General features: G+C 36.5%; 1 protein-coding gene across 23 annotated transcripts in view; it reads right to left on the bottom strand.

Annotated features, from left to right (window-relative positions):
• Positions 1 to 12100, bottom strand: part of pleca (plectin a) — a 90412-nt gene that overhangs the window by 28571 nt on the left and 49741 nt on the right. For 8 of the 23 annotated variants that reach the window (XM_026289998.1, XM_026289996.1, XM_026290004.1 and 5 more), the window contains 7 exons: positions 8255 to 8316; positions 6585 to 6599; positions 5556 to 5645; positions 4932 to 4967; positions 3816 to 3893; positions 3411 to 3503; positions 1038 to 1204 (listed from right to left, as the gene is read on the bottom strand). In XM_026289998.1, coding sequence (XP_026145783.1) covers positions 1038 to 1204; positions 3411 to 3503; positions 3816 to 3893; positions 4932 to 4967; positions 5556 to 5645; positions 6585 to 6599; positions 8255 to 8316 — 541 coding nt within the window. Of the gene's footprint in view, positions 1 to 1037; positions 1205 to 3410; positions 3504 to 3815; positions 3894 to 4931; positions 4968 to 5555; positions 5646 to 6584; positions 6600 to 8254; positions 8317 to 10823; positions 11371 to 12100 lie in introns of those variants that run through there. The other 15 variants (XM_026289997.1, XM_026290012.1, XM_026290018.1 and 12 more) reach the window with 7 other exon arrangements.

The following is a 12100-nucleotide window of genomic DNA, read 5'->3' on the forward strand; positions in this document are numbered from 1 at the left end:
CCCGAATCGAAAGAAGCCTCTGAGGGTATATCTTCACACAGCATGACCACCCGGTCCTCCAGGTCACTGACGGATCCGTGGCTGGACGAGGTGCTGCGATTCTTCCTGGAGCGCAGCTTCCTCTTCAGACTGAACATTTTGTTGGATTGTATCAATCACAATCCTATTCTTTGAAACGTGTGCCTTCACACAGGGTGCAAAACTGTATTCTTGTCCAACGAGAAGCAAGCTCCAGCCAACGGTTAGCAGTCTCAGTTCTCAGAGAAACCACGCTCCATCTTATATAACGCATCAAGCTTCAACCTTTACTGCTTCTGTCGCAATGGAGTTCATATACTAATCTCTTCATCGAGAGGGAAAACTAACAGCTTCTTATTTCCTCAAATCTCAAGAGTCATCTGCGTCTGATAGCGTAGGGTGAACCTGAGCTATGCAGCTACACGCAGAATGATAAAAACACACCCTCTGGGGATCCTTTCAGATTCAACACGCCCTCATTACTGAATTCCGGTTTTAAACTTTTTCCGTAAGTGCCAATTTGAGCATACTTGAACTTAATCCTACAAAATCTGACGTAAAGCAAAGTGAATTTGTTGTGGTTGAGAGTCTATAATGGGTCAGTGGTTCTAGTTTCTTGAGTCCCATGTGTGAGAGCAAACTGTGCTCTTGAAGGTTCAAACAGGTCAGCTTACCTTTAAGTATGGCATGACCGATCTTGTTTCCTGTCAAACATCACTTGATATAAGCCAGGATTTAGTACATAAATTATAGACTCGACAATGGGCAGAAGGGGTCTGTGACTGACATGGCAAATACAGCCAGCAAGTCTGGAGATGAACTTCGTAAACAGCCGGGAAATATAAGGGAATGTCAGCTATTTCTCACTTCTCCGGTGCCGAGATTACTTAATAAACTATTTTTTTTAAGTTTCTCCTCAAGAATCTGACTCTTTTGCATGAGCACCATTGAATAACGGGTTCGGAGAATGTGTTCAGACAGCTAAGTCACAGTTTCCCTTTTTTAAAAGAAGATTTTACCTGTGTTTATGGATGATAGCATTGAAGAGCTTGCCATCTCTCCAGCTGGTGGTGAAGTTATCACACCGCAGACCATGGTAGCCCTCCACCATCCGCTGAGACCACAACAGCAGCTTCTCCTTGGCTGTCATATCATCTGACTGACCGTTCACCTGGATATCAGAGATCTGATGGAGCCGAGGAAGAAGGTGAGAAAAGTAGAATCAGAATCTGAGCTTGCATTTATTCAAATGTATTTTAAGAAAGTTTAACCATGGCTGATTGAAGTAAAACTATAGATAGACCATATATAAATGACAAGGTGACAAGAATACAAATTATGTATTATTTTATAAAGAAATAATAGACTAAACATATTAAGAAATGATCATTATAACTGTCATAGTAAAACAAAAAACAAGTAGAATCAATGTAAATATGGTTTCAATAAAGCAAATCACGTAGCTGAAATATTGAAGAATAAAGAAGCTAAATATTATCTAATCTTAAACTAAAGTCAAATATGTAAAAAAGAAAGAAAAGTAAAATCAACGAGAATGTGGTTTTAATAAAATTACGTATTTGAAAAAATTCTAAACACATACAGAAACTATAAGAAGTTTAAGAACAACTTTCATAATAAAATAAAAATTTATAATGTGATAAATATAAACACATGATGTATTATACTACAGTTACTGCAGTTGTTCCTGTGTTAAAACAATGGAAATATTAGTATTATGATTTGAGGAGTGCAAAATGCTTTAAATCGTTCTTTTGCAAACATACAGTATCTGAAGGCAAAGAGTATGAAGTTTGCACTTTTGCTAAATTTCAGTTTAATAGTTTAAAATGTGAATTTGTTTCTTTTCCAATAATGAAACACTACTCTATGATGCTCAGGGGAAATGCTATAGCATTTCACAAAATGAACTTGATTATAAAACTGTATACCTAAAATACCCTCACTGTTGCCAAGATACTGCGGACAAACATTGTGGTTAGCAGTGATCATAAGATTCGTTTATAATAAAAGGCTTGTTCAAATTTTAGTCTGTGATTCTGCATGTGTTTGTTCCTCTGGTGACTCATCGCCAGGATTCCCCTTTGGGTAATAAACGCTTAACGGCTAAAATCAAGTTTCCTCCTATTATAAGAGTTTTGTAGGGAAGTCTGCTCGTTCTAAACCTCTGAATCCTTATATTAAGGATGTACACAGTAACTGGAAGCACATCCTCCACCCTCGCAGCATAGCTTTACGAGACCCAAGAGGAGCATTTCAAATTGTTTTCAATGGAGAATTCCTTTCAGTGCCTCTCATTTTAAAAATATATTTAGTAGTGACTATAAGCCCAACACATCCAACCTCTTAAGAAAGTTATTGTAAGAACAAAGATTTTTACAAATGATTTAATAGTAAATACAAATTTGGCAAAATCACATCTGGTGCCAAACTCAACAGCTTCTGCAGAGTGCATAATTCAAGCTAATTCTGCAATGCTATGATCAATTCTGATACATTTTTATTGTATTATAATTTTTACTCTACAGGAATTCATAACTATTTCTTTGATTCTATGTTTATTTAATATGCCTAACCAGAAAATAAAAAATATTTGTTGAAAATATAAAAACTGTTTGATGCACAGCACGTTTTTTGAAAAATGACTAATGCAAAACCTTTTGTGCCAAGATAAGCAATTTTTAAAAAATTGCAGGAAAAGAAAACAATTAAGATGCGTTCCCATTGCCAAAAAACAGCATGATTGGTCTTATGAGTCACCAAACCACCATGCCAGCTTCCACTTCCTTTAGGGAAGATGTGAGTCACCAACCAAAATGGACACCATCCCAACCCATAATCCCCCACAGGCCTACTGTGAAATCAAAGATGCATGCTTCGGTTTTTATTTCCCAGGAAAAAAAGTACACAAATGCACTCCAGTCTCCTCATAATCAGACAAAGAAAATTTCCAAATCCAAAGACAATAGAGTGCATTGGCATAGAACACCACCTGTCTCTAATAGGTGGCAAACAGTTGTTTTGTCTGACATTTCAGTTCACGCACAAACTAGCATGAGGCAAAGTGTGAAAGTACAACAAATACTTGTTCTGTTCTGAGGGTGTTGTGTTTTGTGGGTGGGCTGAGATTTATATTTGGCACAATGATGCAAAGTGATATCTATATCACTGTTGCCAGATGATGAATTAAACCTTGTCACAAGTCTGCACAGATGTCTGTGTTGTTAAAGCAATAGTAACAGCAAGTTGAGTGACTAAAACATGTAGAAACAAAAATCTGTGAAGCAAAACCAAAGAGCGCACATAAAAAAAAAACGAATTAGAATGTGTCTGCTCCGAGTAAGTAGAGCAAAACCAGTGGTGCACCAGACCTGGAAGTGGAGGATGATGGTCCATATTAGCCCAAGGGTCAGTTTTGGATTTCCATCTGCAATGTCATCATTTCTGATGTTTACCAGTTTCACCTGCAAACAATGAGATCTGTGTTAACCAGTGAAATCTTATAAGGCCAGGGTTTCAACCATGAGCCCATAGACCCCTATGGGTCTGTAAAGGTACTGCAGGAAGAAATATAAAAATTACATTTACTTACATTTTATATATATATATATATATATATATATATATATATATATATATATATATATATATATATATATATATATATATATATATGTGTGTGTATGTATGTATTATATGATTATGAATAGCAAAATCAAGGGTAAAAAATACATAAAAATAAAAGTATTTAAAAACACATGTTTGGTTCACTGTACCTGTCTATGTTTAAGGAAGTCCAGTGCAATTTGTACATTCTGTAGTTTGTGAAAGCGCATGCGACCCTTCTCTCTTGGCTGAAAAAATATACAAATAAAAAGAGAGATTAATAAAGAGAATGATCTCAAAAAAATTAAATACAGTTATGAAAAGGCAGAGATTATAGATGTACTGAATGATAAAAATTGCATTAACTAAACATACAAAACAACGACTAAAGTAGGAATACCACAATACAGAAATATTGTCTTGTCCGTTTAGAAAAGATTATTTATATATATGTATATATATATATAAAATTAAATTTTGGAAAAAAAATAATATTACAATATCATCCTACAAAAAAAGTACCTAAAGCAAACCTTAACTAAGCAAATTCACTTTTACTCTGTAATATTTTCCACATTTCATGGAAGAAACAATGCATTATATTAAAAAAAAAAAATGCAGAAACTATACCCTAAATATTATAACCTTTTCAAGTTGAAACCCAAGGACCAGAGATCTTCCAGCTTCATTAGCTTTAATCTATTACCTGAACATACACCAAATACATCACTATGCCAGGATATGGACAAAATGCACAGCATACAATAAGAACATGCAATGACACTGACAATCAGTCATCACAATAAATAGCCAATCAAAAGCTAAGCTGTCCCATGAGCCAGGCTCTTATTGGCTTGCAGTGCATGATGTCACTTAGGTTCTCAATGGATCCCATGTCTGCAAACACTAGAAGAAATGAATCAGTGCAAAACTAAAACAAATGTTTAATTCTAAACTAACACAATACATTACGCCAAATTCCTGAAAGCCTGTAGTTAACAGTTCCCTGACAGTGAATGTATTGCATTCCAGAACATTCCATCAAAAAAAAAAAAAAAAAAACGCAAACATTTAAATAACCACCCTGATTTTTAACGCATATAGCAGTATATAATCTATTTAAATTTTTAAACGAATATTTTTGTGAACATGGGGGGAGGACGGGCACCGTGGTCAAGCAACATGACAAAGGAAGTGACATCATGCACAACACATTTCCCCTGGCAGTGACACATGCCACACCCCTTTCCAGGGAGGCGAGCCGGAAATTTTCAGCCCCAACTCACCAACCGCGAATTCCTGACAACGTCTCGCTCCCTCGGCTACCACAGCAAGAGCATCACAAGAGAAGAGGCAAAGGCAAAGGGGTCAAGGTCAGGGCAGAGGTGAGCAAACAGGAAGTTGAAAAAGGAATGGTCAAGGGGGGTCAAACCGGTGCAGAGTTGAAACTGAGGCAGAAAATGTCAGATTGTTAATGTGTTAAAGGAGTGAGACGCAATGCAAAAGAGACAGTCAGAGTAGAAGTGCTCATAAGGACGGGGAGATGTGAGGAGACATTCGTTCCTACCAACACTCTTCTGTATGTGTGGTTACGTCCACGGCTCATACAGATCTGAATGCCACTTGTCAACCACTGACGCATGCAAAACAAATCTGAGGGACACGACTTGGGTGTTAAAAAGTAGAACTGTCCAATCAGTGCTGATTGCAAGGGGAACTTTACTCAAATGTAAACTACAAGGTCTATAAAGCAAAAGAGGACACAGGAAGAGGAGGGGCTTATGTTAAGGTAGCAGATCTAGGTAGTGAGACTTAGCCTTGCAAAAGCAGAATTTCATACTGATGTTTGGAAGTAGGTTTAGAATAGGGTTGTGGATGGACAATCTGATCCCATATTAGCATGAACTTACCAGTGTCTCTCCAGACAGCACCTCCAGCAGCGAGATGAGGTTGTGTCCATCTCTGAGATCCTCGTACAGGTCTGTGATGTGTCGCTGGGCCTGAAGAAAACAGGAAATCATCATAAAAAAAAATGAGAAACAGTTGACAATGTTTGACAATGCAAACATTGAATACAAACATTCAAGACAATGCTATTATGCTATTTAAAACCACAGTTCTTCAAATGAATTGATTGTAATGGGTTGATTGTGACATCAAGCGGGCAAATATTTTTAAAGTCACGGTTTCAAGGAAAACATTAAGCAGCACAACTGTTTTTAACATTTATAATAATGAGAAATTGTAATAATATTTAACAATATTAATGTTTTTTTTTTTTTTTGTTTTGTTTTTTACTGTATCTTTGATAAATTAAATGCAGCGTTTAATTGCAAACTTGTTTTTAAAATATTTTAAAAAATAAGTTTTTTTCTTTTTTTTTTTTGAAAATGTCCATCTGACCTTTTCAGATTTTAGTTTGCTGTGCATCTATTTTCAGATGTTTGCAGGTTTTAGTGACAAAAGAGATTCCCTGCTGACAAAAAAGAAGGGTTCTGAAAGCCTAAAACTATATTTTGTAAGCATTAAAATTTTAAACAGAACACAGAAACCACAAATATTATGATGCTGCGGAAAATACTGTCATTTGAAGTGACTTTTCTCACAAGAAAACTGTTCACACTGAGAGATTTCCATATTCGGCTCAGTTTATAATGCAGAAACTAATGAAATAAATCACCTTGGGATTTTAATAATTACAAAAATGTCTCACAAACATGAAGTTAGTTGATTTGTGGGGCACTGTATGATAATATATTTACTGTTGATAAAGGAAAGGAGGCTGAAGCAGTAAACACAGAAAGTACTAAAGGAGACGGAAATTTTCCCTCCAGTGTTAAAAAACTGTATTTCATTCAAGGAAGGCAGGGAAGCTTGTATGTTAGCTCTAGGTGCTGATGTAGGAAGCTACGGTTCATGTGGTCACAGACAGCACCTACCTCTGCCTTCCAGTGCTGACAGAAAAAGATGGAGGAAAGGGTGGAACATGGAGAGATAAAAAAGAGAAAGGTGGGAACAGATGGGAAATACAATGAGAACTGTATGACAGAAAGACGGCGAGAGACACACAGCCAAGTACAACAGTGAAATGAACACAGATGACACATACAGTGTTTGCATGATGGCGTGATATATATATATATAGGCCTAGTTTAAATATTTCATTAATTGCATAAAATATTTGAATAGACCTCTACATGTAAAAACAAGTCTGCTAATGACAACCTGTCAGAAATATATTTGTTTAGTTTTGATATTCAAATATGAAGCAACAAATCATATTTGAAAGAGCACAGAACATACGTGGCATAACATCATTATTAAATTGTCTTTTGTATTGAATTCAAAGTTATTATTAAGTCTAAAAGAGCAATGGAACATCACTAACACATCTGCTGAAACCATTTTGTCAACTCATTCTTAATAAATCTTTTTTAATCTTAAAGCTGCTGTTCTCTTTGCCTAGTTTTTTTTTCTTTAAATGAGAGAGCGTACGGCTTTGCTGGCATCCAGGTTTCCATCCCAAACGACTGCATCCAAATGAGAAGAATGTCCTTACAGCAAACGAACAACCTACAGCAAAGCCTCTGAGTCACTGGATCTGAACCGCAGACCACTGAATATACCCTATGCCTCCATGGAGCAAGGAAAATCTAACTCAGTCCAAAACCGAACACAAATTTAGTGCTTAAACTTATCACAAAAATGACTGAATAATTATTTGAATTTAATGAAATAATTCAATTATTCTCAATTTAATTTAATAATTATTATTATTCAAAAAAAAATCAAACAGCCTAAAAAGGTAAGAAGTGCAACTTTAAAGATCATGTAGATACTCGTTAGTTAAACTACTGTTTAAAATCATTTAGATGGAGTTTAGCATGTCACAACTCAGTATTTTCCAAAAAAAAAAAAAAAATACACAGTAGATTAAACTGCTGCATCACTTTTGTTGCTTTTTCGCTTTGTTCTAGTAGCTGTTCTTCATTTTCAGATTCTTTTGCATCTTTATATTGTAGATTTTGGGGTGGAATTTTGGGACCCATTTTGAAATGGTTGGTGAAAGGGGCCGCCTGTGCACTGCTCCAGACTGCTGGATGGAACCCAAGCGGAACCAAGAACACAATCGGTTTCTTTGGGGTTATAAAGTGAGACCAGATGTGGTTGACTCATCCTCACATACTGATAAATAAATAAACAGCACCTTTCAGCAGTGCAGTGTGCGGGGTGTGTACAGGACGATTATTCAGCTATAATGATCTCCACAGCAGTAGCAGTTACACACACTCACCATATGTTTTCACATACGGGTTAGACAAGCAAACACTGTACTGTACATCCCATTCTGTCTCTCACACACATCTATCATATTCACTCTTGCACTCAAGCAGCATACACTGTTATTTTCCATGTAGTGACAGACAAATAAGTATGTTCTCTGTGCAGTTTTAGCATGCGTTAAGAGTTTCCAATCTAGCAGCTGTAGTTACTGCACCAGTCATCTTCACAACAAGTCCTTGAGATAATGGCTTGACAAAGTGGCCAATGGTGAAGGGCAAAACTGAGATACTTGAATTGACTGCGATTTCTGTATGGATGGTAATACCTTCATCAGATGCTTGTTCACCCATTTTGTGAAGGTCTTTTTCTGTACTCGATCCCGTTCATCTGTAAAACAAAAGACCAGTGACCATTATACAACACACTAATGGAAACTTCTAAACTGAAGTATAGTTATCTTCTTAGATAATAGTGCTCTGTGTGGGTTTTTTTCGTGCACTTTATGTGGTTCCACATGGTGATGATTTTAGAGAAGCAAAAGCTTAGAGGATTTAGCATAGGTTTTGCATCATATTTCTTTGTGATCATCATAATTGCATGTGATTTAATTAAATAAATACTTTTATGCTTTTATTCATCAATGATGCTTTAAATAAACTTTTATATTGTTAAAACTAATCTTTTTTTATGGTTTGAATCTAAATCATGGTTTGAAAATATGACATTTACAGCTGCTTTCAACATTGATAATAATAAGAAATGTTTATTGAGCATATTGGAATGATTTCTGAAGGATCATGTGACATTGAAGACTGAAGTAATGATGCTGAAAATTCAACATTGCATCACAGGAATAAATTACATTTTAAAGTATATTAATATAAAAAGCAGTTCTTTTAAATTCCAATAATATTTTACATTTAAATGCAGCTTTGATGATTATAATACTTCATAAGCATAAAAAAAAATGTAAACAATAAAGACATTTAATACTCAATGGGTTTTATGACCCAAAATTGTGCACAGTGATTGGGTGGGCCCATGTGGGCTCTTTTGAACTGACATAATTTGAAAGCTTTTTAGTTCTTAGTTTGTGCATCTATTTTCTTTACTTGAGTTCAGATATTTGCAGGTCTTAGTGACTAAACCAGAGATTCCCTACTGACTTCTAAAAAGCACCAACTCTTTTACTGGCACTGTTTTACTGTGGCATTTACTCCTCAATTTGTTTAGAAACTTTCAAATGTTCAGCATTTACCTTCATCTCCAATTACCATCATCAAAGTCATCAAACATTTATGTGGAAACTTGCTTAAAGGCGTGCTTAAGGAGCGAAATGATCCAAAAGTACCACCACCTGAATTTAGTGGGTTTCACAATGATCGTGTAAAATGCTTCATGACTAATATAAGAAAAAAAAAAATCACTACAAATACCTCTTTTGGGTTTATTTTTGACTTTATGATAATGGCACACTTGAGCTAGCATGAAAGAGAATACAAGAAAACTCAAGTGGAGCTGTAGATAAAGGACACTTGGAGAAGAAGCACATCCTCCTCTTATTATAGGCTGATGATATTTCTGATGACCAGCAAGCATGACTAAAATTTAAAAAAAAAAAGGAAAAAAATCTCAAACTTCTGAGAAGGCCTCCAAACTTCTGATTTCATCACCATTTCATCAAAACGCTGAGATAAGATGCAGGACAACCATCTGTAACAAAACAACTGGATGCATGTTGTGGTTCTGTCATTCGGTTGCCATGGCAGCCACGTCAATTGGCATCACCACATCACTTCCTGTTTCTAAAACCTTCTGCTGTCACGAAAAACCAATTCCTGTGACTCATTGTATGAAGTCCTTTATGAAACAATGAGCATTTATTTAGTCACCTAAAAACTGAGTAATATTATAATGCAGTTTTACAAACTGTATAAAACACACTTGTTATCATTTTGATAGCACAAAAACATTAAGACGCATGTGAAGACATGAAACGACAGGAACAAAGATTAATCTGCATTTTACTGAGAATCTATTGATCTTTTAAGTACTGATTTCCATCAGTAAGCTGATCTCAGAACAGCTCTAAGACAAGTGTGACCACCTGAACAGTTGAACAGGTCAAAGGCTGGATAAAAGGGACACTTAAAATTCCAAGCAAAACATCAACAGAGCCTCATAACGAAAAGGAAACGCCTATCAGTATATCTTATGCCACCGTAAAAGCCAAGTTAATGTCCCATGCCACAGAACCAAAGGTTTTTAAAGTCTGACAAGGAGAAACACAAGTTCTGAGAGAAGATGCATTCCTCTGCACGGCAGCTTTGACACTCGTAAAACTTAAGTCGTAGCTTGAGGGAACGGAGTTTTAGTGCATGGAGTAATATGTCAGTGTAAATTATAGTTTAAAATAAATCTAGAACATTTACAACGTTTCAGCTGTGCTGTATTCAAACTATGAGCTTTCTGACTATTTTCCAAAATGCCATGCATGTGCACACAGGACCACAACCCAGATTTGGGATCTGCCTTTGCAATGGCCCCTCCCTTTAGAGCCCCAAAACCTTTTTGACAGCTTACACTTATTATTATTGGTTGGAAATATTTTCCAAGTACATTTCATCTGTCCAGAGAGGACCGATTATGATGCAGAATGATAACCTGACTGCATAATTGATTGCATTACAAAAGAAGCCTTAAATATGTGTCAGAATAATGGAGCATCAATAAATATAATAATCTAGCCAAAAATAACAAAATAAGAAAGCAAATTTAACTAATGTGATCAAATTAACAAGCAGATATTGTATGAAGATTAAACAGGATATCAAAAATACATTCCGTGTTCAATAGCTAGTTTTAAGTATTCAAACTAAGAATTTGCGCTGTACCTTTTCTTTCATCCATGGCTTTCAGCATCCCCTGGTAATGACCTTCATCTGTGAAGACCACGTCACTGCCGACACTGTCGGTGGAGTACGTTCTATAACCTTTATATACAGCCATTCCTGTACTTCTGTTCTTGCTGCAAAACCACAGTTGTACACTTTCCACCGATCTGCTAAAACAGTTGCTTTTCACCCGTCTGGTGTTTCAGAAAGCAAAAGAGAAGATCCATGCGGGCGAGTGGGTGTGTTCCTAGCCAGCTCTTTTCGCCCTCCCTTTTCTCACTTTTCTTCCCCTCCAGTTCTGTTCCCCTCTCTACTTCTTCCTTCTTTTTTCACACTTCTTGCTAAATACCTGTCTATAGGCTATAAATTAGAAGGAAGCTCTCATTTTAAAGAGGTGGGTCTGTAATTTCTGTGCTTGAAAAAGTGTTTTTTTTATATTGTATTACTTTTGCTCAGAAGCCCAAAAGCAACACATTTCTTGCATACTTTGAAAATGGTTAACGGTTTCCGCAACTCACATCTGCAAATACCCTATAACAAGGGAAGCAGCTGCCCTAGGAATGTAACCACCAAAAATAAGTCTGAACACGGCACAAACCACCAACACGTGTCGTAAGTAATTCGTCTGTCCACACTGAAAGTGAAATGTCACCACAAAGTGACAAAACTGCAGCCAATCAGAAGATATTTGAGGTTAAATATACTGAGTTTTGGACCAATCACACTGCATTATGGGCGGAGATACTCCAAGTGACAGCTCAGGAATATAATCCGACCAGTTTTTTGACTTTGTCATGGTTGTGGCTGGTTAGAACAAAAACTTGACAAGGAATGAGCAAGCTGTTTCTGTTGCATGCTACTAATTCGGTAGCATGCAACAGAAATGAATCACTATTGAAAGAATCAAAATGAGGGTCTGTTTCCATCTGGGTTTGGGGTGGGAGGAAGGGTTTGGTGTTCCACCAACCGGGAAATCCCACTCATGAGGGAAAATGTGACTAATTTCAGGAGTCACACAGAAAGGCTCTTGTAGTCTCAAGTAGGAGGTTCGGATTTTCAGTCAGGAGTCGCTGCTGTTCTTTTGATTGATGTAGATAGACACAACAAAGGCACTATTTCATGAAGTCCGGCCAAAGTCACCCTAGACAGACAAAAATGTGTGAGTACAAGAGAACCCCTGTGCATGTGCGGTTGAAGTAAATCCATCTCCTAAGGCAGCATTTGAAACAAGCGTGCAAGAATACAAACAGATGAGGCAGAGCCTCAAAGAGTCTCTC

This window comes from Carassius auratus, chromosome 19 (assembly GCF_003368295.1).
Source record: "Carassius auratus strain Wakin chromosome 19, ASM336829v1, whole genome shotgun sequence".
Classification (NCBI taxonomy): Eukaryota; Metazoa; Chordata; class Actinopteri; order Cypriniformes; family Cyprinidae; genus Carassius; species Carassius auratus.